Consider the following 27,575-nt stretch of genomic DNA (forward strand, 5'->3'; position numbering starts at 1 on the left):
TGAGCCGGATCTCCTCCGTGGAGAGGTACAACTTTTTTCCGCTACTGGCGTACAGTAGCTTTTTAGAGCAGAGCGTGCAAAAGCAAACACCTGGCTCTCTTCTGGCACCAGCTACCGAAACACCTGCCGTCTCCGCCCATTTCTTCCATCCATGCCCAGCGCCAGTTCATTTTAAGTCCTTTATCAGCCAAACCATCCTCTCCAGACTTCATGAATTTTTTCTCTTGAAGTCGGTGATACGCAAGTGTTAGTATTCCAGCGGGCTGAAACGCACCGCTCTGCGCCCTGCTGGCGTCAAAGACCTGCCCCAGCTCTACTTCTGATTGACGAGTGTTAGTTTGGTTGGGCGTAGCCTATCAACACATTTTTAAATGTAAACCGTTAGTTACTCATCTTTTCATTTAAAAAAAAAAAAAAAAAAAAAAAAAGCAGTCAAACTCAGCACGCCAAGAAAAAAAACAAACTCCATATGCCGGAGATCCGGCACGGTGCCAGAATACTTTAAGCCCTGAGTTTAGGTGTCTTTCCCAGCATTTGGGCTCATCAGATAAGGCTAGGGACCCACACCCATCAAACAGAACCCCTCGTTTTTAGGAATAAAGACTGTAGAAACAGCCCTCTTGGCTCCTTTTTCTAGTATGCCTCTGTGGTATCAGACAAGCGAACACTCGGCCGAAAAATGTGGTGCATTATATTAATAAAGCTTGAATTGACATTTAATTCTGTTCTGTTTTTTTCTTTTGGTGCAGTAGATGAACAAACACAAAATTCTAACAGGCTGAAAATGCTACACACAGTTAAAAGACAAGTACCCATCAACATGGATCAGGGGTAAACCCTAAGAGGCGTGTCCTCCTCCTCAGTCCCTTCAACTGTTGGGTCTCCATTTCACTCTTGACCCTGGTAGGATTCAGCCTGGCCAGCGGCAGCTATCTTAATTTTCTTCTTCTTTGACATAAAGAATTAGTCTTATGGTACAAACAGCCTCTGGACGCCACTTCCAATAACTCAGAGAAATGATGCAAATGCAGGCAGAGCAAAACCCAGGCGAGTATCAACAAAAGACATCCAAACTGGTGTGGAGAGGAGTAGGAACGCAATTGATGACTGCTATTGTTTTTTTGTAAAAACGTGTTAATCCAAGTTGTTAATGGCAATTCTGCACCCGTTTTTGTTGTTTTGAACCATGAACACTCATAAGTCAACGTCCTGCTCCAAATGATTTGGTAATTTCTGCATTGGTGGAAATGGCCGTTAATTGAGGCAGTACCAGGTTTATTTCAGGAGAGACTTTTTTGGAAGTAAATGGTATGGCAGGGCAGGCTAGAACCGAACCAGATAGTTTTTTCTGCTTTTCTGTTTTGCATTCAACAAAGATATGAATAAAAGGGAAAGGCTCAAATAGACATCATGAGGGCTGCATGGCTTATCTCATCAAGATTCAGTCTATTCACCTGTTTTTTGGAGGTTTCCCTGAAGATTTACCTCTGCCCTTAAAGTTACTGAACACTCTTGCTGTTCCCGACATGCAACCAAGACCCCCTAAAACTAATCCACATAATATATAAATCTTTGCTTGTACAAGCAAAACCAATATTTGATGAGACTTTTTCTCCAAATCCAGTTGTCCCGAATCCCAGTTAAACATTACATGATCTTGTTTTCATTAAGGAGATTTACAACTTTTAAAAGTGCTATTGTTACTAAGAGCAGCTTAAAAAGTTCAGATTTATTGTAAAAACAGGCAGGGGTTAAGTTCTTGGATCAACAAAATCTTGTATGTGAAGTAAAGAATACAATATCAAGCAAACATGTTTCATTTTTGAGGAACAATGCTTCTTTGCTGTGGTTAGAGTTCATGTTTTGCATCTACATCCAACTGGTCATCGATAGATCGAGACTTAAATGACATCCACAGAAGTCTCCGGGAACACCTAGTGAATTTTACGCCCCCCTCCCTTCCTTTGAAATGTGCAGGTAAAGAGAACCATCTTGCTGGAACAGGTGTGATTTGTCTCCTCACGTTGCTTTTATCAGTATTGATTTCTCTCCTCTGAAGAATTGAGTCACAACTGTAGCTTTTATTTTTTTTTCTGTCCCCTCGTCTTTCTTGAATATTTTTGCGGCCGGGGTATTTTCAGAAAAAGGGAAATATTGAATAAAATGTTTTTTTTGTTCACAAAAATGCTCTCACAGCATTACTGAAAACTATAAATTTGTGCAGAAATGCGTGGCTTAAATCCTCAAAATGCAACACAGTTGACTCTTTTAGGTCACTTTTCAAAAGCATGACAACCAATCTACACATTTGCAAAACATTCCTTTATTATAAATAAATCATCTTTTTGTATAAAAACTGGCATGCTTCAACCATGGCATTGTACAGGTTCATGACCCAAGGCTACAACCCGGTTTTGCCAAGACAGCAGGAGGAAACACACTCATCTCATTATGCAAGGGCGATCCATCAGACAACGGTGAGACAAGAATGAAAAAATCGTCACAACCACAAAAATACTTACAAGTAGAGAACAACAACAAACATGTTCGAGTCTCATAGATTTTTCTCTTACATTACTCTTTTTTTAAATAATTTTAAAATGTAATCTGTTAAATTTCTTTTTCAGTCTCACCTTCGCCCTTTTATATATATGTCTACACAGTTTCTGAGATGTTTTTTTTTTTTTTTTTTTAAGTATTTTCATTTTATATGATTTTTTTCTTACTTTTTTGTAGATTTTTTTTTGTTTTTTCCACCACAGGGTCCTATGGTAAGTCAATGTTTTTCATGTTTATTTTTTCTTCTTTTTTAAACTGGTAAGTTCATGTAAGACCGATGAGCTGTGAGCAGCAGCAAAGCAGGCACACTGACTGGTTGTTTATGTGGTCCCACCTCTGTGGTTTGATGGGGAACAATACAAAATGTCTCATGCTTGGATTCCATTGGGCGCCCGATCCGTCCGTCAGTTCTTCAGCCAACCACCTTTGAGAAAAGGCTCTCCCGCTCCCTCTCTCGCATGGCCCTGCCCCCAAGACACGCCCCGTCTCCCGTCCACACCCCTTCCTCCGGAGTCCCTTCAGATGGCATGATTACTGTAGCTGACATATGTCGTCTTAGTTGATGAAGCTGAGTGGGTTTTTTTTTTGGAAACAAAGACAGAGGCGAGGATGAAAGACCAAAAAATGGATGAAAATGAAATGAAAGGGGAAAAGGCAGAAACGTTTAGAGCAGTTTAGAGCAAGCAATCAGCAACATTGTCACGTCTCCAGACCAACTAAGTTGTTGGGGTTTCTGAACCCGCATCGTCTTCTGCCCCCTCGAGCATTCAGTGGTAAATGTCAGTGTCTGTGCAGCACCGTGGGCCTAAAACTGCACTCCAGTTGGACGCTTTCATTTTCAAAATACCACCTGGGTTTCACACAGGATCTCCGGGTGTAAGGATAAAAAAATATGACACCGATGTTTAAAACATATTAGCAGATACTCTTGCATTCAGTCCATCAGTGTTGACTAAATAAATGTCAATAGGCACTCACACAGATATTTTGCAAGATAAAGTATTTAAGAGAAATTATGAAGGTGATAAACTGTTTTATGAAACAAACGGATGTCCCGTCTCCTTCAGGGATGCAAATAAGTGGTGACAGAAAAGCACCTTCAGAACCTATTGGACACAGTATTTACACATCACACCGAACTGTGTGAAGGCTCATTCATGCTCCCTTTTGTACATAAAATGGGCACACCCGTTTCAAGCGTTACATCACTGCCCTCATACTTCCATGCATCTTTTACTTTGCCTTGGTTGTTAAGTCTATTCATCCACTAGTGGGCAGCGCTGAGCTCAGACCTCAATAGACAGTACCTGTATATCTGCACTGACTGATGATTTTCCAAAGCAATTCAAATTATCGTTTTGTTATTTTTCTTTTAAATATTTTAGTGTAATAAAATCTAATTCCGGAACATCAAACATCTCAGTTATCCTAACATCACAGTGCAGAAGGACAGCATGTAATCCTTCCAAGTAATCGATGATTTTTGTCCTTCCAGTTGACTTTGCCAGAAAGTTTGGCTGTATTATAAATTACGCGCGTAAACAACGCAGACGACCGTCCGTCTGGATATCCGTCTTCTGCGTCGAGCATGAAGGAGCCTTTAAGCACTATGTATGCTGGAAATGTCCACAACTGATAAAAACATGAACTGCTGAGATAAACAGCTGTCACAATAGTGAGGCACATAGGGAGCCATGACAAAAATAATTGTTTATTTGCCAAATACCAAAATAATTAGTTGCAGACCAGGTCTGCTGTTGAGTTCCTGGAACTCTCAGGAACTTACAGTACGGAGCTTAATCGTATTGTAAAAGATCTATTTTTCCTCCGCACAGGTCCAGGCAGAGATGAAACCTTTCTCTGCCTTCGATTTATGAATAATAGTCTGCATGTATGCGTCAGTCTAGGGTAAGCTTTGGATACTGATTTTTGGCCAGTAAAATTAACAACTTGGATGTAAGGAGGGCTTCACAGCAAGCTATTTAGAAAGGTCACTATTGCAGCGGTTCTCCAAGGAAAAAAAGCCAGGCGTGAAATTAATTTCCCAACTAAAGCAAAACAAACTTTTCATGCAAACAGCATATCTAAACATAGTGCACACTTGGGGAAATGTTTCCATTTGTATATATGGCACTAATATATAAAGACATGTAATTAACAAAATATAAATGTTTTAGCACCACGAGTGTGGTTGGTAAATTATTTGGTTGCATATAAACCTCCCACGAGCAGCTTAGCCTTCATAATGAAGCACTCTTCATACTTATTGTAATTCATTTCTAACTTCCTTACCTGTGAACCTGTTATTATTCAATATTCTCGAGATATATGCTCTAAATTTATAGTTACACATGTTTATTATGTATTAAAACAAAGATTAGTCAAAGTGACTCCACGCTAAGCTGTACGATACATATGTTAAAAAAATAAAGATTTCAGAACATTAATGGGGTTTTATGTCCTCACGTTGGGGTATTCATTTGCACATATACTTGATTTTTAACCCAACCATTTAACTTTATTCCATCTATACTTTTCATTGTGATGAAAACATAAACTTATTTTATTACATAATATTCTGGAGACATAACTTTACGATGTATCTTCAAAATAAGTTATTAGATATAGTTACAAACTCAACCCTCTTTAGTTTATTATTATTTTTAATAAATATTCTAGTGGTTTCATATGGTTTATATGTGTACTTATAAAACTGGTGTTCTCTTACTCACTGTTGGTCTCCATGCTCTCACACAGTTCAGTCTTGACTTCCCCGTTTGGCCGGTCTCCTCCCTTCTGGGCCAGTTTTCCCGACATGGTGGCTGCTGTGACAATTGCCTGCAAAAATCATTAATCCAACATATAAATGCAGAAAGATAAATAAGAAATTTGTACTCAGAATACAGTATGTGTGTTTTCAAGTTTTGAAAATTGTATAGTGTGTTGTTAGACTCTCTTTCCTGTTTTTATCTACATGAATAATCTTTAGCATCAGCCAGAAGTAATGGAAAACCTTGAAAGCATATGAAATGGACTTATTTTACTGCACATTATCACACCTCTTGATCTCCTCTCTCTCTGTGTTTGTCCTCTTAGCCAACTAGTTTTGAGTATTTCTTTTTGGGAGCTGATGATGTTTGGACTATCATATTGGTACTAAAGCAACACTTTCCCTAGAGTTAATTGTTTTCCTACTGCTTCTTCCTCACTTTTACTTCCCGTGTACTCCTATGACTGACTGGACCAGCTGCCCAGTCTGTGCTTTGATCTAACATTTCCAAACCTGTTTGAAAAAGGCAGCTAGTCCATCGCTTCAGGCTCCTACATTTCATGTAAGCTGCTATAGTTTTGTGATCAAATACTGGTGGTTTCTTAGCAGCGTAGTGGGTTTGTGGACACTTGCACCTTTCTGCTGAGGCAAAATTAGCACTTTTGGTCCTGGAGGCTGATCCAGGTTTAACATGACCTCTTTTTGCCCCATCACCTGGATTGGTTTAAGTTTCATGTTTGACTCTGCCCCCTTAAACCAGGTCCTACAAACAGAGCTGGGAAAATATGACTGCAAATGGAGCTTTTGTATTGTATCTGCTTTTTTTTTTTTTTTACCAAAAAGGATGTCCACAGGCATTGCATTAAAAATATGCAAGACTTAGCTTTAAAATATTACAAATCATCAAATGAGTTTAAGTACAATACTGACCTGGACATAAGACAGGGTTATTTTCCCCCCTTAGAAAACACATTGCCAATTTTATATAGACTTCTACCATAACAGAATACTTTTTACTGTGTGTTACGTCCCATGGGTGTGAGTTTGTGTGTGTGTGGTTGGGTGAGTGCTGCAGCCAGGGGAGCTGTCCCAGCTGTGGCTGGTTGGGGATAATCAGCTGGGCTGCTTCACAAGAGGAGGAGGAGGACACCACTCTGGTGCCAGTGGGCCAGCTGCAGGTGGTGTAACAACCAGCAGTACCTTTAAGTGGAGTGTGGGGCCTTGGATGGGAAAACCTTTGTTATTGGCTGTTAAGCATTATGGTCTTGTTTTCAGGTTTGGGTTTTGGTGTTCCTTTGGACTTCGTTTAAAGGGGACCTATTATGAAAACCACATTTTTTCTTGCTTTAACATATATAAAGTGGTCTCCCCTCAGCCTGCCAACTCAGAAAAGGAGGAAAGCAACCAAATTCTGCAGTGTCTGTACAGCCGCCCGGATGAGCCGTCCAGTGTCATGTGGTTTCTACGAGCCGTTCAGATTCTGCTCCCGTCGTTACGTAACGACGGGAGCAATTTACATAGGTTGGCCTCAGATGCGTGAAACCACGCCCACAACTAACTCCTCCGGCTGGAGCTTCCGCCATTTTTTCGTAGCGGTGTATCGCGTCATTCAGGCAGCCAATCAGCACAGAGCCTCATTATCATAGCCCCGCCCACTCAGAATCCCACATAGATAATGAGGTTAGAAAATGGGAAGATAAAGACATGGATCAGAGGCTGAATTTCTAATTTATTTAGCAAAAACAATCAAAAGCTTGTTTTTAAGACATTCAAGCCCTGTTTTAAATAGATATTAGATGCCATAATAGGTCCCCTTTAATACTTGAGGACATAGTATCAACTTATTTTTCTGCGTGTTAATGTGTAACTTTACCTTCTGGTTGGTAATGTTGTTCCCCCCCACCCCAGATGTCCTCGGCCCCCCCTTACCTTGAAGCTGCGTTTTCGTTTGGGTACGTTCTGCTCAGGGTGGAAGAGGATGATGTAAACCTTGGGCATGTAGAGCATCCCCAGCGACACAGAGGCAGACAGGCTGAGAGAGATTGTCAGGGTAGTAGTTTGGATGTACATCTAAACATATACAGAGAAAGCAAGACAGTCATTTATCACCTTATAATTTGACAGAGATAAACCACAGATTATTAAGGAGGGAGGAGAATGACTGATGAGAAGCAGAAGGCGATCTAAGAAGAGTGAGATTAGTCAAAATTGTGTTGTGACAGCTATAACGACACACAGGCAGGCAATGAAATATGGCACCAATGAAGATGTTTAATTGTTCGTGGGAAACACAAAGCCCTTATTGTCCAAGTGTCTGAAATTATTGCAAAGGTTGTTGTGGACATCTAATTAGTGCTTTTTATGGGACCTGGTAAATAAGATTATGATAGGCATGACAACACCAACTTGTTAATATGGTTTTCTGTGAATTTGAATACAAATTCGGCATTCATATGACCTAATAGAACCTGGAATGTACTGTACCTCTCCACAAGTATTGTATGTCTACATCTTGGGTGACCAATTATGCATTGTCTGATAGACGGACAGATACTGTCCATTATGGTGAACTCGTTTGCAGGTACCGGTCAAAAGGTTTTAGAGGAATGAAAGACAGGTGTGATGACATGGGCTGTAGGCAGGCGGTAGCAACCTACTAATATTGACTCTTCCATTAGACCTCATCGCTTCTGCCAAGTAAGTGTGGGCAGAGTAGTAATGAAACAAGACAGACAGACAGACATACATAAAGATACACACTGCATTCGGCCTTAGCACTTGTCTGCAGATCCACACTGAGTTTCAGACACTAGGCTGGAGGAGGACAGATGTAATGATGGGCTTCACCCACAATCCTGACACAGCTGACAAGCTCTCAAGACACCGAGCTTATCAAGCAGGCTCTGCCCTCAACATATATAAAAATGGAGGGAAGAGGGGTAAAGGACATGTGCGGTAAAATGGAAACTGGCGGTTGGGAGGGAAGAGTAATGGAAAGTCGTGGTGAGATAGGAGGCAGGGAAGAAACATGACATTAATAGAGGTTTTTGAGTGTTGCGAATGCGAAGAAAAGACGAAGAAGGTGACATTAAGTGGCTCTGAAGGACAAGAAAGTGACCAGATAGGGAGAGGCACTCTTAACTCAGTAACTGTACACATTAGACGCCACGTGAATATGATGCCATGCGAGTCCAGCATTTCTACTTTGGAGTATGTTTGATTCAAAATACTGTTAGAACAGTTTTCATTCAACAGCCCACTACATTTTTTCAAGGATGTAGTTGTTTGTCTGTGTGTGCTCCTTTGATGGAGTCGTAACCTGCCCTGGATGTATTACTGCCGTTGGCCTGAAAAGACCTGGGAAAAGGCTCCTCTAACCCTGAACAGGAAGAAGCCGGTATAGATGATGGACATTATAAGCCAAGATTACTAAATAATGTCAAGACCGAGTTACCGGTACTCATGCCACTTATTGAGCAGCCAGAGCTATTCAGAGCTGCAAGGATCTCCTACACTACCCCAATCTTGCCTGTGTTCTCTAGTAACATCTTTATCTGGTACAGAAACACCAGTCTATTACTGGATCTATACTGTCCTACCTGCAGGACGTCTACACTAGGAAATGAAATAGAATATGCAGATGCAAGATATTTACTACCATCTGGGAAGCAGCTCCATTATTCCCAAAACGTAACGGAGAAGGAGTTTCTTCCCTCAGGCTATATGATCAGGGAAACACCCACTACATAATAAACAGGATTTTAACATTTAGCTGTGCATCAGGTACTGCACATAAGACTATAGGACACACAGTCCCACCTCATAGCACATTATATGCACATTGAATATATACACTGTGAAGACATCCTTTTGAAAACGTTTGTATTCCAGTTTGTATTGCAGAAAGTTAGTGACGGTTAGGGTGTTAGGGGTACTGACAGCCCATGGAAAGATGCTGTTTTTTCAATCAACTGATTCTGCATTTGATGCTCATGTACCTCTTCCCAGAGGGCAGCAGGCTGAGAAGTAAGCATGTGATCAATGCAGGACACCAGCGACCTCTCTTCCAGATTGTGTTTTCTGAGTACTCAAAAGATGTGCAGTCAACAATAAAAAGATATTTAAAAAAAAAGGAAGAAAAAGAGAGAAAAAAGAAAGGGAGGGGAAGAAAAAAAGGGAAAAGGGAAAGAAAAAAAATAAAATATATATAGAAGAAAAAAAAAAATGTGTTGAACTTGTTAAGGGTTAGTCTTACTGTTTTTTTTCCCCAAGTCTTAATATGTCCATTAGGGAAGGGAAGGAATTTTCTTGGGAAGCATCGTCCTGGATTTTCCCCCCAGGAACTGCTGTGCTATACACTGGGCTAACCCACGAATGTCTATGAAGTCTGACAAAATCTCTGGTATTCCCCAGCAAGGCCTTTGCTCATCTGTAGGTTTGCAGTCAGACTGCTAGCATTAAAAATAAAATGAGTAGCATCATTATTATTATTTATGTTTTTTTTTTTTTTTTTTTTCTTTTTCATTATACTGTACTTGGTTGTTTTTCTCGTCTCTGGGTCTGTTGTGAGTGCTGGGTTGGGGATGGGAATGTGGGAGGGATATAAAAAGATGGGAAAAATGGAAGGATGGAAGTATTCCCAGTTATTTTGCTTTACTACTGTTGTACAATGTGAAACTATTTCCAATAAAAAAATCATTAAAAAAAAAAAAAAGATGTGCAGTCATTCCTGGACCTTCCTGTATGCATTATTAGGGGTGTAGTTTTGAAAGCTGGCACAGCCAATGGCTAGGCATTATCACTTTAGCCATTCAGCACTTAGCATTTTTGGTTTTAATTGCAATAACAAATCACTGCGACTGATGCTGGATTGGCCTCAAGGGCTTTGAGGACGGATCAGTTTGCAGTCTTTTTGCTTGGAGGTGGTATAGTGCTCAAGGCTCAAACAGGCAACCATCAAATGGGTAGCTGTCACTTTTGATACTTAGCAGTGTTAGTGAACTAAACTTCTGAGCTGTAGCGAAAAAACATGACAGAGCACAATCTATTACTTTAAAAGTAATGTGGTTTGTTGGCTAGGTCAGCCAGCAGCCAGAACAGCTGGCTCCTCCAGCCAAGCCACCCTCTAGGTTGGCCTGGACCCTTCCAGATTAACTAAACAGACCCAGAAGCAAACAGTCTGATAGCAACCTTAGCGTCCAAGTGAGCCCTGTCCTAACCGTTTTATACAGTATAGTCTACCTGGGGAGCCAGTTGTCCACAAGGATGTCATAAATTGTCATAATCCAGGGCTTTTCTGCAGGGCTTTGAGTTTAATTTCTTGTTTTTTTACTTTGTTCTTATGTTTTGGTATTGTGTTTATGAGCTGTTCCCGGTTTTATCTTGAAAGTCAGTGTTCTTGTGTTTAGTTAGTTTTTGACATCCTGTAATCCCACGATCCTGATTGCTTGCATCTGTATCTCATCAGCCCCTGTGAGTCTTTTCCTTCCACCAAGCTGGTTGGTCTTTTTCCCCCCAACCCATCTGTTTTCCTGGTATTATTTTTTTTTGTTGAGTTTCTTCATTTTTTGTGGAATGTGTTTGTGCAGAGGTTTTGGAATACCTGTCTTGCATCACTTTATGTTAAATAAAGGACTTTTCTTTGCAACTGCTGCCTCCTGGAGATCTCCTACATTTAGGACCTCACTAACCACAACAGGAATGATGGTTCTAAAAACCATAGTAGAAAAAGAGCATTGTTACAATGATCCTTGTTGTTCCTGGTGGCTCAGAACAGTGTGAAGGGTTATTATGAGGCAACTGTGAAGTTAAAAGGTTTTTTGCAGTTGCATTTCGCTGTTGTAAATTGAGCATGTAATGTATGAACTTGAAGTTCGTTAATAATCTGAACTTAAACTTAAACTTTATTTATTTATATAGCACCATATCATACATTTAAGAATTGCAACACATGGTGCTTTACATGCAGAATAAAATTACAATCAGAAAACACATTTTAAAACATCCCATACGACCCCACCCCCCACGCATACACACACACACACACTCACTTGCGCTCATACACATGTGTACACACTCACACACACACCCACACACAGTAAGTGGACTGGTGACATGGCTTAGCACTAACGATCCAGATGAGGAAAACACTACCTATGGGTGGCTGTCCACACCGAGAGGCATACCGACCACAACCACAGGGAGCATCGCCACAGAGACCCCCCCCAACCCGGACAGACCGGGGCAGACCCCACACAGAAGGTGGAGTCAGGCCTGAGGGACCCCCATGACGACACCCCCATGGGCAGAACAGGAACACCTCCCAGTTTGGACGACCCCCCTGAGGAAACACTGGAGCTAAAAACTAAAAGATGAAAAGAAAGTAAAAAATGCCTAAAAGTATAAAATGTTTAGAGAAATCTATACAAAACTTAAGATGAATAGAAAATAACATAAAATAAAATAAGTCATTAAAAATTGATTAAAGGTTTAAAGATAATAAAAGAGCTAAATAAATAAACACAATAAATAGATCAGATAAAAAACAAACTAAAAAGGTGTGTCTTGAGCCTCCTTTTAAAAATATCAATGTTCTCTGCGGCCCTAAAGTTAGTTTTCTGTGGTTCAATATTCAAAGAACGGGCATTTGGCCAAACAAACAGCTTCCAAGGTGGAACCAACTCTCAACGTAATCATTGTATTTATTCATGTTTAGTTTAATATAAAATAAAACTTATTTATTGTGTTCTACATACATGTTGAATATGCGTTCAGAGTTAGGAACATGTCTCGCCATTTGTATAAATAATTAACTGAAAAAGGACACAAAATAAAATATGTGACCTCAGATTGCTTAGGCAATAATACCAGTCTTCAATCGTAATTTAATGACATAACGTTCCCTGAATTAGGTTATACTTGAAGAGTGTGCCTGAAGTAACACATTCTTTAGTCAAACGTGACTAATTCCTTAACAAAACCTGACCAGAAGTCTCTAATCAGACATCAAAAGCGAACACTGGCAAATGGGATTAAAGTTTATAACAAAAGGTACAAGAAATCTAATTAATACCTTAAATAGACGATAATACCTGATTTTCCCCTCTGGGTTGTTAGATTATCAGCCGACTGCAAAATGGTGCGGGAATTGCGGGTTGAAAGTCTGACACACATTTGCATGGCATCTAATTATATTTGTGAGGACTCCTATTGAATTATTGAGTCACCACCCCACAGATCCGTATATCCAAATTCAACTCTGAATAGATCCAACTTCAAAGCCTCAAACTGCTTTTGAAGAGGCCAACATTTAGTCACTTTCCTAAAATACTCCTCCGTGTTAAAGCACCAAACTCAAAAGTGCTGCATGCAAATTTAGATAAGGCTAAGGTGTCAGGTAATGTCGCCGGCAGCAGCCAAAGGGAATGTGGATGCGGGGTTAGTACCGGAGGCAAAGATGAACTCATGCAGATTTAAAGACCCACCAAAACTCACACAAACAGAAATTATTTCACATGTCAATTGCACAGCTCTCAAGAGTGTAATACCAGAACTCCGTCCTCTGACATCAAACGCTGATGTTAACTGGCTAACAGTTTACCGCTGGCTAAAATCACAGTCTGTCAACCAGGGGGTTAAAGATCTCTGCCCTTAGCTTCCCTACAGGCTCTGGTAGCAGTTTAAACTCTACAAACACTGACACACACTGACAACAGAAAACATTTTAAAAAAAGGCTAAATGTTGTCAGTTAGGCACAAGGGAAAATATCATGACACAAAATATGTATGAATGAGTTTGTATAGTTTATCATATTGTTTCTGTTTTCCACATTTTCTGCCTGCAAAGTGCTCTTAACTGGATAGAGGCAACACAAAGATTAGGGACTCACTACAAAAGAGAGAAACAGTTCGAGACAGAAAAACATGTTCCTACACAGAGAGTGGGGGATGAATCAGAGATTAAGAGAGAAAAATGATTCAAGGAGCAAGTGGGAAAAAAAGCCTAAAAATAGAATAACCTACAGAAAAATGGGGGGAAAAAGCTGAATAGCGGTGAAAGGAGAAAAGCGATTCCCTTAAGCAGTGAGCTGGCCTTATCACAACAGCAGCAAGTCTGCTGCAAGGCTGCTTCCATTACATTTAGCCTTTGGTCCAAACGTGTAGTTCCCCACAAAGACAGCACGGATGGCAACTGTTCACTTTATTCCCTTAAGGTTTAAAATATTTACAGATATATTTCTTGTACCCTGTCATGGCAATACATTAATAAATAAAAATCAATAGAGTGGTAGAATGATGGCCAGTATGTGTTAAAAAGTTTTGAAAGTGTGTGTTGGGGGGACAAATAATGTGGAGTTGGGTCTTCTGGTAAGGAAAATAAGTTAGTTTCCTGCATTTCTACATACATTGGGACTATATAGTGACTCAAAATCTAAAAAATAATTAAGCTGGACATAAACATATATTCTGCCAGAGATTATGGTTCTTAAATATTTATGAGAAAAGGCTGTCCTACATTTGATCCAGCTCCTCCTCATCTGTCTTCTGAATTTAAAGAAAACACCTAAGCATAAATGTAAATGTTCCATAAAAAGGAAAACAGCCGCCACAAACCATGTTTGAAACACTGTTACTGCATGCCTACTTTTTCTTAATTTCAGCTTTGTATTTCCATTAATCCTGTATTCACTATCAGGATTTGAAGTGGGTTTTTTTTGGGGGGGGGCATGTCTTCCCTGTCCACCGTGAAAATTATGCCTATGGTTCTGTAGTTGGATAGACAGACTTAAAACACAACTGTACAACTTAAAGCAAAATATCATCTTTGTATGTCAAACTTCCTGGCACAGAGTGGGGTCGTCGTAGCTTATAAAATATTCCATAAAAGTTGAGATTTTTCAAAGTACAAAGACACATTACAGAGGGACAGAAAAAAAAAAAGAGAGAGGCCAAGTTTCACACATCTGTCTTGGATGTAATTGGATTCCCATAGGAATGAATGGACAGCTGGTTGAAACATATACAACAAAACATGTAGTGTTTGTGTCTGATCCAGATTGAGTTTGATGCAATAAAATGAGACGTTGTAGCCGTATGTGTCAAATTATACAAAAAACTATGACAATTTGAAATAAAGTCCTGCGTTTATAGGCTGGGTATAGTAAGCATTCTAACAAAGGCCTCTTTTATGTTACCATTGTTTAGTTCTGAATATGTTTTCTAATGCCTACCCCATGCTTAACAATATAACATGTGATTTCAAGGTCACAAACAAATTTAAAAACAAAATATAATTATGAAAAATATCCCTGAGTTGGGTTGTGCTCCTGTGATCTCTGCTGTTGGATGTAAAACTGGGGGTCCATGAACTGCCATAGTGGAGAACCCTTGCCATAAACTATGCCAAACCCTGATGTGAACCTCGTTCCAAATGTTACTAGGTGTTATGTCGACACTGATTGCAACTAATATGATTGGTCGCAGTGTTCTTACTATTATTTGTGTTTTTCTTTGTTGTTTTCATGCTGGGTAGTTAGCCGCAACATCAATGAAAATCACTGATACTCAACAGTTAGGAGGTGCAATTCACTTACAGTAAGACATGCCTCATTTGCTTCAATGCCTCATCTGAGCAGGAACTGAGCAAAAGGAAGCGCTGCAATCTACAGCGCTGCAGAAAAGAACCCATACCACCATGATATAATTACAGAGCAACACAAACAACAACAGAATCATAAATGCCGGCAGCAACTTCGATTTCATACATAGGTAACGTGTGTACTTGCTTTGTAAAAGCATCAGGCTTAAGGTAGCAATCAAAGCAAATCGGCGGGAGTCTTTTTCACATCTTGGATTTAAGACTGAATCAGACATGTTTAATAATATCACAAGCCTTTAGTCTTATTTCACACAAATGGGCCCTAAACTGGTTGCTAACACGGTTTATTTAAACAACCAACTTGCTCAGGCAAAAAGAAAAAGCGAAATCAGGGAAAATAGCTGTCGTCTAATCCTGTTTCCACCCACAAACATCTGCTCTCTTATGCCATACGCGGCATTGTAAGTATGTATGGTAATCTTGGAACCTTAAGTTCATCAGCAATTCATTATTTCTTAGTACAAGGGTTGTTTTTTTCTGTTCCATCTATAAAATGCAACCTAGTAACCTTCTTGATGTCAGATGGCTACCAAGCTAAGCCAACCGAGGTTTCCAAATTCATGGCATAACCATAGTTTTTTTTTCCCTAAAGCCACCTTTATATAAGGCAGAACAAACATCCATCCATCCATCCATCATTTATATCCATTCTTTCTATTCAAGGTTATGGTCATCTGCTGGAACATATCCCAGCTCTCTGCACAAAAGGCAGGTTGCCAGTCCATCACAGGGCCATTAATGCATGACACATTTTCTAAAATATCATTGTTTGAAAGAACAAAAAAGAACTTGATATTTTTATGGAACAAGCAGGACACACTTTGTTTACCAAAGCCGTCTCAAGTCAGGATGATTGTTTTGATTAGTTGCTAGGGCAACAGCATCTCATGAAGAATGATGGTAAACAAAAGCATTTAAAAAAACTCCCAGTCCACTCATTACTCACTGTTCAAATCTTAATTTTTGAGCAACAGCAAGTGTATAGTAACATCCTAATACTCATTATCTGAATAGAGCTGTAATTCATCCGACACATGCCTGATGACAGGCAGCTTAATGGTTCGACGACACATTAATGGCTGTAGCACACTCACATGATAGTTGAGGCCTGGCAGCTTTTATAAATGGTGAGCCTGATTTGGATTGACTATATTTGAAATGTCACTTTGAAATACAATCTACTAAAAAAGTTTATATTAGAAGCAAATTGAAAAAATTAGACCTTTTTTCTGCAGATAAATCAAGTCTGCTAGTAGATACACACAGAAATGTCATAAGTGAACAGTGAGATTATTATATTTAATAAGATAAACGCATGTGAATTTATATCAAAATGCCAATATCAGATAAGTTCGCATCTGGAACTTTTTTATTAATATCTTATAAACAATATTTGGGTTCAAAAGCATGTAAGTTCTTGGCCAAGAAACACAGTCATAACATTGCAGTTTAATTGGTCCTTAATAAAAGTGCCGTTTCAATATTCGAACAAAGGCATAATGGAGGAAATGAGTAGGCATAGGTGCATTCGCAAATAAGTAAGAAAGTATGAACCAAAAACTTCTAATCCTTGTCACTGAGCTGTCAGACTGAGCCAGTACTGTAATCGGATGGGTTTGCACTTGTCAGATCCGAGCTTTGTGGCCACAGATAACAAAGCTCTGATCTGACACACAAATGCAGGGGCAAAAACAAAGCTCTGATAAGACGCAGCAAAACACAGGCATAAAAGTAAATATAACATACTCAGGTGAAAACATTTCCTGAAGACCTCTCTCCATTTTTCACTCATATACTGCAAATCCCTTATCTCTTTTCAGGCAAGATTAATTTACATAAAAAGCTGTAAAATGTTCTAATATTCAAGAAGGGATTACATTTAAATGTTCAATATTTCTGAATATATAGCAGGCGGATACAGAATAAATGATTTTTGGAGTCTCAATCAACTTTTTTTTCCTCTCTGCAAACTTTTTTGAAATTACAAACAAATTTCCAATTTGAACACACAAAAATAGTTGGAATCAAGACAAATGCAGACAGAAAAGATTAAAAATGTGTGTGAAGCATAGTCCTGGAAGATTGCAGAGTGCGCAGAGAGGTGAGGCTGTCAGCACTGGGTATAAAAGAAGCATCTACCAAAGGTTTAGTCTTTCTGAGGAAGGTGCAGGCGAATCGCCTCAATGCAAAACTGCAAAATTGCTGTGATATTCCAGTGTCATTAGTTTATAATTTTGTGAACAGATTCAGAAAATCTCTGTTTGCAAAGACTGAGACCAAAAACCACTGTTGGATGTCAAGTTAAACTTTTGCACCACTCATGGTCAGTATAGTCACATGGCCCCGAGGGTTGCTTCACAACCTATTTTCACTTAACACAATCAACCACTGCATCCAGAAATGTGACTGGAAACTGTACAGCTAAAAGGCAAAGCCATTTATAAACTCAGCGCAGAAACACCTCTTAACTCTACAGTGATGCAGAAGCAGCACCATTCTGTCATGGTGAAGAAGGAACTGAACTGAAAAGGCAAAGCTGTTGATTTACCAGCTATGGTCATCTATTGGGAGTATTGACCAAATGAGCTTATCCTATCTTTAGGGATAGGGTAAGGAGCTTTGTCATGCAGGATAAGCTCACTGTCCCTCGACATCAATACAAGCCACTTCAGGTGCTTTGGGCATTTGGTCAGGATACCCTTCAAACCCATTGCAGTGGAGGTTTTTCAGACATGATCCGGCAGAAAGAAGCAGTCATGACCATCTAGGACTTGTTGGAGAGAATGTATATCTTGGCTTGCTTGAATAAAACACCTACATGTTTACCAGGTGGATTTCTGGGGCCTTTGAGTGTTGCCTTCATGAGTCAAAGATTGAATTTATACTATAACAATAAACTCCAAGTTCAAACAAAATATCCAAAATATGCTGCTTTGCTCAGTTTGCTAGTCAGAGGGAGGTGTATGGAGGAAAGAATAAAACACAAATGTCATGCCTCCAAGACAACGTTGTAAGCTATCTCAGTCCACTCGGAGTTTGACGATTACCAGGAAGATCATTAGTCTTTAATGCTCTGCATTTGGTGAGACAACTTATATAAACTCAATGCTTTACTTTTACTGTTTTTTAACCTTCTCCAGCCAACTGACCACCAACAGTTCTTCTCATGAAGTCCTCGGAAAGTTCCCAGAAAGTTCCTTTTGTCTATGTACTCGTACACTCCCACAAATGTGATGTTCAGATCAGCCGTTGACAGGTCCGGGATAGTTCAAGGCAACAGAGGATGTACTGTACTCACATTGCTTTGATAAAACATATGTAGCCCTAATTTTAAACTATAAATCTCTGAGCTTCAGTTACTTTTGTCTCATTGTATGGTATTGAATCTTCCCTCTGCTTCCTCCCAAAGTCCAAAAACATGCATTCTAGGTTGAGTAATCACTCTAAACAGCCCATAGGAGTGAGTGCAAGCGTGCATGGTTGTTTGTCCATATACAGTATGTGGCCCTGCGATAAACTGACAACCTGTCCCTAACCCTGCCTCTCACCTGTAATGAGCTGGGATCGGCTCCAGTAGACACCCGTGACCCTGCACAGGATAAAATGGGCTTAGAAAATACATGGATGGATCTTTTTTTTTTCATGTTTATTTGACCAAGTTCTTTTGATCTGCAGTACTTTGAGGAGTTATGAAGAAACTTTGATGGTGTCATAAACCCTGTTTTTAATAGAAATATGGAAAACCCAAAAAGGTTCATGTCAGCTTTGCGTGTTTGATGAACCAAAACATGAAACATTATCTGTCATTACACAGCATGAGTAATTAGCAAAACTTCATACCCAAGAGAAAGAGAGAAAAAAAATACTGAAATCAAAGAGTTTTGTTGTACATGGCATGTATGAATAGCAGCTTAGCAAAACATAGAGGAGGAGATGTAGACTTGTAGTCAAGACCGCCTTAACCAAGACCAAGACACTACCAAGACCAGAGATTATCAAAACCCAGACAAGACCAACACAAGGCCGAGACCAAAAAAACCCTAGTTATTTAGTCATCTTGGTGAGTTGTAGAACATCAGCACCATCCCGGTTCAGCTGGCAGTCATCTAGCAAAATAACCAGCCTACAACACCTCCCTCCTCCTCAGAAAAGTCTAATGAATAGTAAATGTTACTGATTTAAATTGTACTTAATTTATAGATGAAACGTGAATTTTAAATATCAAAGATACACACAATTATCGACTTGAATTTGCATTATTTATAATTATAGAAGCCAAATTACACTGTACATCAGCATACCTGAAATAGAAATATGCAAATATTATTCAAAGGCCAATGATGCCATATATTTATTCAAACAAGGCCGTTAAAAACACAATACTGCAATTAAATACAGTACAGACACACATGCAGATGCACCAAAACGCACCAAAATCAAATGCAAAATACAAATAGTTTACAAAACTGTACATTAACAATAGGAAGAAATGGTGATCACAAGATTCTGTCACCTTTGATATGTGCAATGGCATCTCAATTATCCGAGTCCAAGACATGGCGAGACCGAGAGACCCGAGACGAGACCAAAGACAGTCGAGACCGTGACAAGACCAAGATCCACAAAAAAGTGGCCTCGACACCAAGACCAGTGTCGAGAACTACAAGTGTAAGGACACGTCGAAGAAAGAAAATCAGAAAGAAAGGCAAACAGAAAACTAAATGTTGTCCATATGAAAGGAAGATGCTAAATGGAAATAAAATGTCATACAGAGTCATACAGTCAAATTCATGTCCGAGTCCAGGTAAGCGAAGTCTATTTGCACCCACTGTTCCTTGTTTCTGCTCATCTCAAAGCTCTTATTTGAAATAAATGGCAACTAGCTACTTTTCCATCTCCAGTCAGTAAATAGCCAGAGAAAAAGATGGGAAGGAAGAGAAAATAACAAGCAGCTAAGAAAACATTGTTCTTGACAAGCTCAATTTCCAAGGCTGCCTTTTTTTTGTGAAACTATCAATATTTCTTCACTGTCCATACAAATTGACGTGACTGACTGACTGGCACTCTGCAGCATACTCCAGTCTTTTGAATCCTCTTTTTCTCCACCTTCACCTTTTTCGCCCCAATTTTGTTTCCCTATTTTTTAGTCTCCTCTCCAAGATCTCTCTGCCTTCTTATTTATATATCATACTTCTCAAGTGATAAATCTTTCTGGTACACAACAGTGAACTGTATACTGAATGTCACGGTGGATAATTCTATTTAGTTTCTCTGAAACAGAACCTCAGACAAAATTCCAGCATTCCAACTATTGTAATTCGTACAGTACATCTTGTAACTCAGTCTCACACATCTGGGTTGTTTAAGAGTTTGAAGGAGGGGATGAATGCAATTTGTAACCAGACAAAGGTTGGTAAAGCTTTGCTGTGAGCGATTCTTTAGGGCCAATCTTAATTCACCTTTTGTCCTTACTACTTAGCTCTTTCCCTCTGTTTTGTGCATTCATGTGTAAGCGTAGTGGTGTCCAAGTTCTTTCTGTGTTAGCCCTGTAAAGGCTTGCCCTTAAATCAGATATCTTTCAGGGGCACGCTTCAAATAGAGGGCCATCGAAGTATATCTCACTGATCCCTGGCAAAATGACTGTGGACTCAGGAGGAAATACAAATTTAAAAGTATTGACAAGCATTGAATAGTGTAGTTTGACATTTCAGTGAATTATGATCCCGTTTATAGAAGATGGACTGTTGATCTGTGACAAAAACATGTTGCATCTCTTTATTTGAAAGCTCTCTAAAACAACCCTGAGGCAAATATAATTTTGGGGTTAAGATTTATTGGAATTTCCTTCACAGTAGTTGAAGTGGTTATGAGTTGTATTGTTGACAACACTATTCATGATTTACTGTTGTTTCGTCTCACTTTTCGATCTAGCTCTATGTGCTGGCTTCATCATTAATGATTTGTGCCATAAAGTGAAACATAGTGGACACAAGAGACAACCAGGATGGGAGTTCAACGTTTCTATGCATTGTTTTTTGCTGATAGCAGAAACGGAAGACTGTGGCAGCTAGATGACCCTTGCTAAAAGTAATCAAACATTCTTTCACATGAAATTGAATTGATTTTAAGCAGCAGAGAAAAGCAGCCAGTGGGTCTGGATAAAGAGGAATGACCCTTGCTGGGCCTCAAAATAGCAGGCCAGGAGGTATTTGGTCCGCAAGATTTGAATCAGGGAATAGGTCGGCCCTGCTATGCAAAGCCCTTTGTGATGTGTTGTGATGTGACTCCCACAACTGATTAGGCAAGGGATGTATGTTAGGGGCTGACCACTCGGTAGCTGGCCACCTTTGGTGAGGATGTCTAGTGCGAGTTGCCTAAACACTACATGAACCAAAGGAACATTACCGATGATGCATCCCAAATTCATCTCAATCGAAGCATAGTCCCAGTGTGTATAGTATACTTATCTTCAAATTCTTAAATGTGCTTGCTTAAAGGATATCAACATCTTGTTCTGTTTTTTGAAAATTAACATGAAACATCTTCGAAACTTAGCACCAAAAGTTTGGTAGATTATTTTTTTTAGTGTGACACTGCTTCTTGGAAATAAATCTTATACTATTGGAAAACTGTTTACTTCCCTTTTAAATTGTAACACATTTGTAAGGAACATTCATTTGTGGGATGAGCAGCAGAGCTGAGTATGTGGGTTGCACCCATGAACAACTTGCCAATGCCAAACAATTTATTTTGCTATTGACTTTTGTTTGGTGTTTGGTGGATTGGATAATTGAAGCTGGAAGAAACAACACATATTGGCAATTTAACAATGTATCCATTTAACAAACAAGAGCCTCAGTAGCATTTGGAAGAGCCATACACAGCCACAGCAGGCTGGCACCTCCTCCTCATACTGGTCACCAGCCTGCTCACACTCTGCTGTGGGATGGCATCCCATTCTTCAACCAGCATTTGTCCCAAGTCAACGTGGTTGTGTTGGTCACCCTGGCTCGAACAGCACGTCCAAGCTGATCCACAAGTGTTCAAAGGGGTTGAAGTCAGAGCTGCTGGCAGGCCACTCCATCCTCTCCACTCCCTAATCCTAGAGTAGTTTCTGATGAACCCCCCTCTGTGGGGGCGAGCGTTGTCATCTTGCAGGATAGAGTTTGGCCCCACACTGTGGAGATATGGGATCACCACTGGCTGCAGGATCTCATCTCCATATCTCTCTTGAGATTGCCTCCAATGATGACCAGCCTAATTTTTCCAGTGAGGGAGATGCCGCCCCACACCATCACACTTCCTCCACCAAAAGATGTTACTTTATCTGTGCAGTAATCAGCATAGCGCTCTCCACTTCTTCTCCACACTTTCACCCCACGATCCAACTGTCGCAGGCAGAATCTGAACTAATCGCTGAACAACTTTCCTCCACGTGTTCAGGCTCCAGTGCAGGTGTTTCCGACACGAAACACAGACGCCCCTGGTGGTGAAGGCCGGTCATGACAGGCCTCCCTGCAGCCCTGTGAAACCGGAGATCCGCTCCGTGCAGTCTGTTCTGGATCATCTGGGCAGACAGCCGTCAGCCATACCGTCCTGCAAACCTCGACTGCAGATCTGCAGAAGACAGCCGACGGTACCTGAGCGCTGACAGGGGGAGGAAACGGTCCTCCTGGGGGGTCGTCTTTTTGGAGTGTCGTGTTCTGGGGATGGCCTTCAGTACTATTTACTAGGGCTCACTCCAAACAAAAGCGTAACTTGAAGTTACTCTATGGCATGCCCTATATCCAGATCAGTCAAATGTGGCATACCGATTCTTGCAGTAGATACTTACTGACCACTGTAGCAGGGCCCATGCTGCAAGGTGGTGCTGAGTCAATAGCAACAGCAAAATAAGCTGTTTGGCATTGGCCGAAAGGTTTTGGAACATTTTTGATTGGCACAACCCACATACTCAGCTCTGCTGCTAATCCCACAAATGCATGTTCCTTACAAATGTGTTTCCATTTAAAATGCAAATAAAAAGGTTTTCCAACAGTATAAGATTCATTGCAATGAAGCATTGTTACAAAGAAATATTCTACCACACAGAAATGTCCTTACTTTTTGTGTTAAGTTTCGAAGATGTGTTTTTGTGGTCTGAAAATAAAATCACAACTATCACTTCATAGAGCCAGTGGAAAGTTACAGTGATTACAAAAAATATTAGTTTCCCCGTCTTTAGACGATATAGGTATTATCTAAATAGATTTCTTTTTTTGCACCATATGTGCCTAAAAGGTAAGAGTGCTTTCTGATGATCTGTTGGGAGTAGCTTTTTATTTTATCCAAAGCTTGTTAAAACCTCAAGCTACATGTCTTCATACACATATGTTACCCATATTTCTAACATGCTGAATATGCAGAGCATGATGTAAAAAAAGTGTCATGGGACGCATCTTAACTTTGCATCAGTGCAGTTTAAACACTGGTCACAAGTGCTTATTACCCTCTACAAAACAGGACATTTCCCCCCTTATAATCCATACTAGTCTCTGGTCTGTGTGTTATAAAAAAGTGTACAGGTTTTTTGTTTTCTTTTCAGAAAATGGTGTTTCAGCTGTATTTGCTCTGCCACAGCTCGTTACTGTGGATCTTATCGACTTGCATATCTAAAGTTGTTTCAGTCAGTAGCCTGAAGTCAAATACATTTCTAGTGATATGTAAAAGTTTCATTGTAATGCATGCTGTGAGGGTGGCCCACGTGTCAATACTTGGCGGACTATTCTTCTTTCTGACTGACAAGACAGTGGTCCCACTACGTCCAGCTCTAGCCAATTAAAATACCTAAAAGATCTACGCGAAGCATGAAACAGGACTACTGTAATTTTCTTTTACACACTTTTAGTATACTCAGATGGGTCCACTAATTCGTCTAGTTAAATACTTTTTAGTTTATGTACAACAGGTCATCTTTTTAAGCCCCTCTTGTAAATGTTTGGCGTTCAAGGCCTTCACCAGCTCTGCCTACATCACATACTTGATTTCTCTGATAGGCTGTATGCTTATCCAGTGGTGTATACAGTAGACACAGTTTTTTACTGTTTCTTGGTTAGTTTTTTAGGTATACTGCCCCTTGGAAATCAAAGTAAATTCCAGAGGAACCACACTAATTATTTGTATTGAAGAAGAACAGCTTTATTGCTAACCAAGCTAATTCTGTTGCACACCTCAAGACCGTCACTGAACCTCTCCTGACCCCAGTTAATTCACCTGTAGAACCAACGGATCAAGCTCTCCCAACTTAATGAGCCCGACTCCACTTGCAGGTGGATTGTGGATTTAATTTTGAGAGGAAACTATACACTCAGCTGGGTAAACACTTCTTAGACTTCTTAGACAATCAGCACCATCTCCCCTCAAGCATGTGTTCTTTTCCCCGATTCTATCATGCTCAAAAAGAATGTGGCCAACACCACACTCATCTCTGAGTGGGTATAAGTCTGCCTTTAAGTGGAAGAATTATGCTAATTCACTTCGACACCACCCTCGTCAAGTCCATCCTCACCATCTCTGTCACCATTTGCCATGACTGCTACTATGACCAGGACAAGTGCAGGATGGGGTGCATTTCCGTTCCACAGAGAATGTGATTTTCTGCAACCTCCCATCTTCCCAAAACCTAAACTCCTTGAAGACACTGAGCATAGAAAGATCCTTCCATACACTCCACTTTGCAGTGTACCTCAAGACCAAGGCAAATGTATCATATTTAGTTACGTGAAAATAAACAGATTCTCCTTCTTTCCTTCCTTTGATAAATTATATAATTTTGCATTCTTATTGTATTTCTTCAAAAGGCTAATGCAGGGGATAATTCAGAAAGAGACATTGCAATATTTCTCATGTTTCTCACGTTCCCTCACGTTTCCCATTGCAATATTTCTCATGTTTCTCACGTTCCCTCACGTTTCCCTAGATGGGGAGTTACCAAGTATCATATTCCATGTCTCCCTTGTGGTTTGCACTCAAGAAAGCCATAAAGAGTTTCATTTAGCCATAGTTGTGTAATTCAAAATGAAAGGTGTGGGCTTTTAGATGTGCACTGCAGGAAAATTCAAATGTTTCTGACAAATACGGCTTGTTACTATGGTGATTTTGCTTCCAGGGTGAGGTAACAGGAAAAATAGCAGTCAACCAGAAGGCGAATATTTATTACAACAAATAGAAATGTCAGACTTGTACATTTACATAAATGCTCATACTGGCAAATGTTGCCAATAAGCATTTTGTTTGTGTACTACAAACTAAGAGCAGCTTGCCCTTTATCTCAGTGGCCTAAAGGTTGTATAACATAATCCGGCAAAAGAATAAAGTCTCCTATGAGACGAAAACTTAATATTCAATTATCGTGGGGTAAAAATTTAAATTTCAAACCAATGCCCCACATATCTTTCTTGACCAGGTTTTTAACTTCACATTGAGACCTGATTGGTACCTGGCATGTCGATTCTGACTGAGTATTTACCAGCAAATAAATGCCAAATCACTGAAAAGCACAGCAATAGATTATAGGTCAATACATTTCCAATGTCTCTGGGGATCACCAGGATCAGCAACACAGCACTAATTATTAAACTGTTGCTTCTACAATGGCTTAATTTATCTATTTTCCAATATGTAAATCCTGTTTCAATTATCATCCTAATGATTTAGATAATTAACCATTAATTACACTTACCTTAAATGTTTTATGTCATGTTGATAGAGATAAATAAGCAAATAGAACCAATGCCTTTGAGTGTAGAGTTTGAACGATAATGGTTGTTCGAAAAACTTGATTTTATCATTTTTTGTCTTTCTTCACTTCTCTCCAGATGAGATAGTGTGTGTGAGTGAGCATCAGCTGTCTGGCCACTATTCTCCCCAAAATCCTTCAAAATCAAGAAAACAACCAAATCACACCAGAGCTCTGGTAAAGACGGCAAAATCCACTTTTCCAAAAACAAGGCAAAGATTTTTGCCATGACAGCCTATAAAGGAAGATCACTCCTGAACTTTGTCAAAATGTTGATGAGATGATGTCCAATTCCAGTAGAGGGAGGGGGAAAAAAGGAAATGTTGACCAATGTGTTCTCTGCTTATATATTTATCTGTGCATTCCTGTATCAGGATTTGTAATATCACTATTTCTCATATTTTAAATAGCATCAGGGTTCTTTTGCATTGAGTTAGAAGATAATTTACCACACAGACATACACACACACATACACACACATAGCCACACAGACATATACAACCATACACACACACACATACAGCCACACTGACATACACACACACACACACGGACAGATATACCGGCTCGTACACCTGCATGCTTGCTCTGTAGTTTTGGGGGTTAGTTAAACGCGGTAGCTTAGCTCAGATGGTGATTGGATCTCAAGACCTGGGACGGTTGCTGCTCGCATTTCTGCCGGTTCCGTGCCTGTTTCGTGTCTGTTCTGTTTTTTTTTTTTTTTTTTTTTGCAGATTTACAGTGCTCGACGTGCGTCTCCGTGTGTGTTCTTGCGTCCTGGATTAGCAGCGGATGTCAAATTTTCAGAAAGCTGGTTTTTATTTTGTTAATAAAGTTTGACAGCATTCCCTGTAGTGCAGCTCCATCACATAGATGGGTAACTCAACCCCAGCCAATATAATACGGTATCTTACCATATATTCCGTGCGCCTTATATGCACTGTGCCTTTTATATGAGGAGAGTTTTAAAATATGCCATTTATTGAAGGTGTACTTTATAATATGCCTTATGGTGTGGAAAATACGGTACAAGAAGCACTGAATTGGTCCATATCCCATGGTAGCCTGGGTAGCATTTGCCCATTCACTTATCTTTTGTAAAATGAATTTGGTACTCATACTATTCACAGCTGTAACTTCTGGCAAAGAATGCACTAAATCAATCCCAACAAAAGAGGAGGTGGGCTTTATGTGATGACTCATGTGGTAACACTTTAGTTTCCTGTGTGATTTCTCAGTCCTCTGAGTGGAAGGTTACCAATCATGGACATGTAATATTTATTCAGTGCACTGAAGAGGTATGATTAACAGGCAGTTCTGCTGCAAAGTGTTACTCCTTTCCTTATTTGTCTAGTCCCCCTCCCCCCACTTCTTTCTGAATAAAGGCTGAATTATGCTTCTGCGTCAAAACGACGCCGTGTCTACGGCGTGTGGTTTTTGTACACGCAGAGGACACGCCGTCACATGCGCCGTCAGTGACGTGCACCTCCCGAAAATTGTAACTACGCGTCGAGGAGACGCCGTCCACACGCAGACCGAGAGGGCTGTGATTGGTTCGTTTGAAAGCGAAGCATTTCCGGTTTCCGGTTTGAAGCAGTAGTGAACTTCCAGGGCTTTTTTCTTCGTTTATGTGTGATTTTTTTTGTTTTTGTTTTTTGCACAATAGTTGTCCTTATTTCTTTGATTTAATGTGACCGGAAAAAGTCGGATAAACCATTCAGAAAAAGATCGCTAACTAGTGGCCGCGGGGGGTACTGCACCGCGACCAAATGGAGAGACGGAGAAGTCTGAACAGTTCGTGACGGTGTCA

General features: G+C 40.0%; 1 protein-coding gene across 5 annotated transcripts in view; it reads right to left on the bottom strand.

Moving 5' to 3' along the window:
* Positions 1-2,343: 2,343 nt before the first annotated feature.
* The window catches only part of grm8a (glutamate receptor, metabotropic 8a), a 360,407-nt gene continuing 335,175 nt past the window's right edge, over positions 2,344-27,575 (bottom strand). For 4 of the 5 annotated variants that reach the window (XM_061714149.1, XM_061714148.1, XM_061714150.1 and 1 more), the window contains exons 12-14: positions 7,259-7,399; positions 5,292-5,397; positions 2,344-3,127 (exon numbers count right to left, since the gene is read on the bottom strand). In XM_061714149.1, the coding sequence (XP_061570133.1) occupies positions 3,078-3,127; positions 5,292-5,397; positions 7,259-7,399 (297 nt within the window). In that variant the 3' untranslated portion in view covers positions 2,344-3,077. Of the gene's footprint in view, positions 3,128-5,287; positions 5,398-7,258; positions 7,400-27,575 lie in introns of all 5 variants that reach the window. The other variant, XM_061714152.1, reaches the window with a different exon arrangement.

Source organism: Cololabis saira, chromosome 23 (genome assembly GCF_033807715.1).
Source record: "Cololabis saira isolate AMF1-May2022 chromosome 23, fColSai1.1, whole genome shotgun sequence".
NCBI lineage: Eukaryota > Metazoa > Chordata > Actinopteri > Beloniformes > Belonidae > Cololabis > Cololabis saira.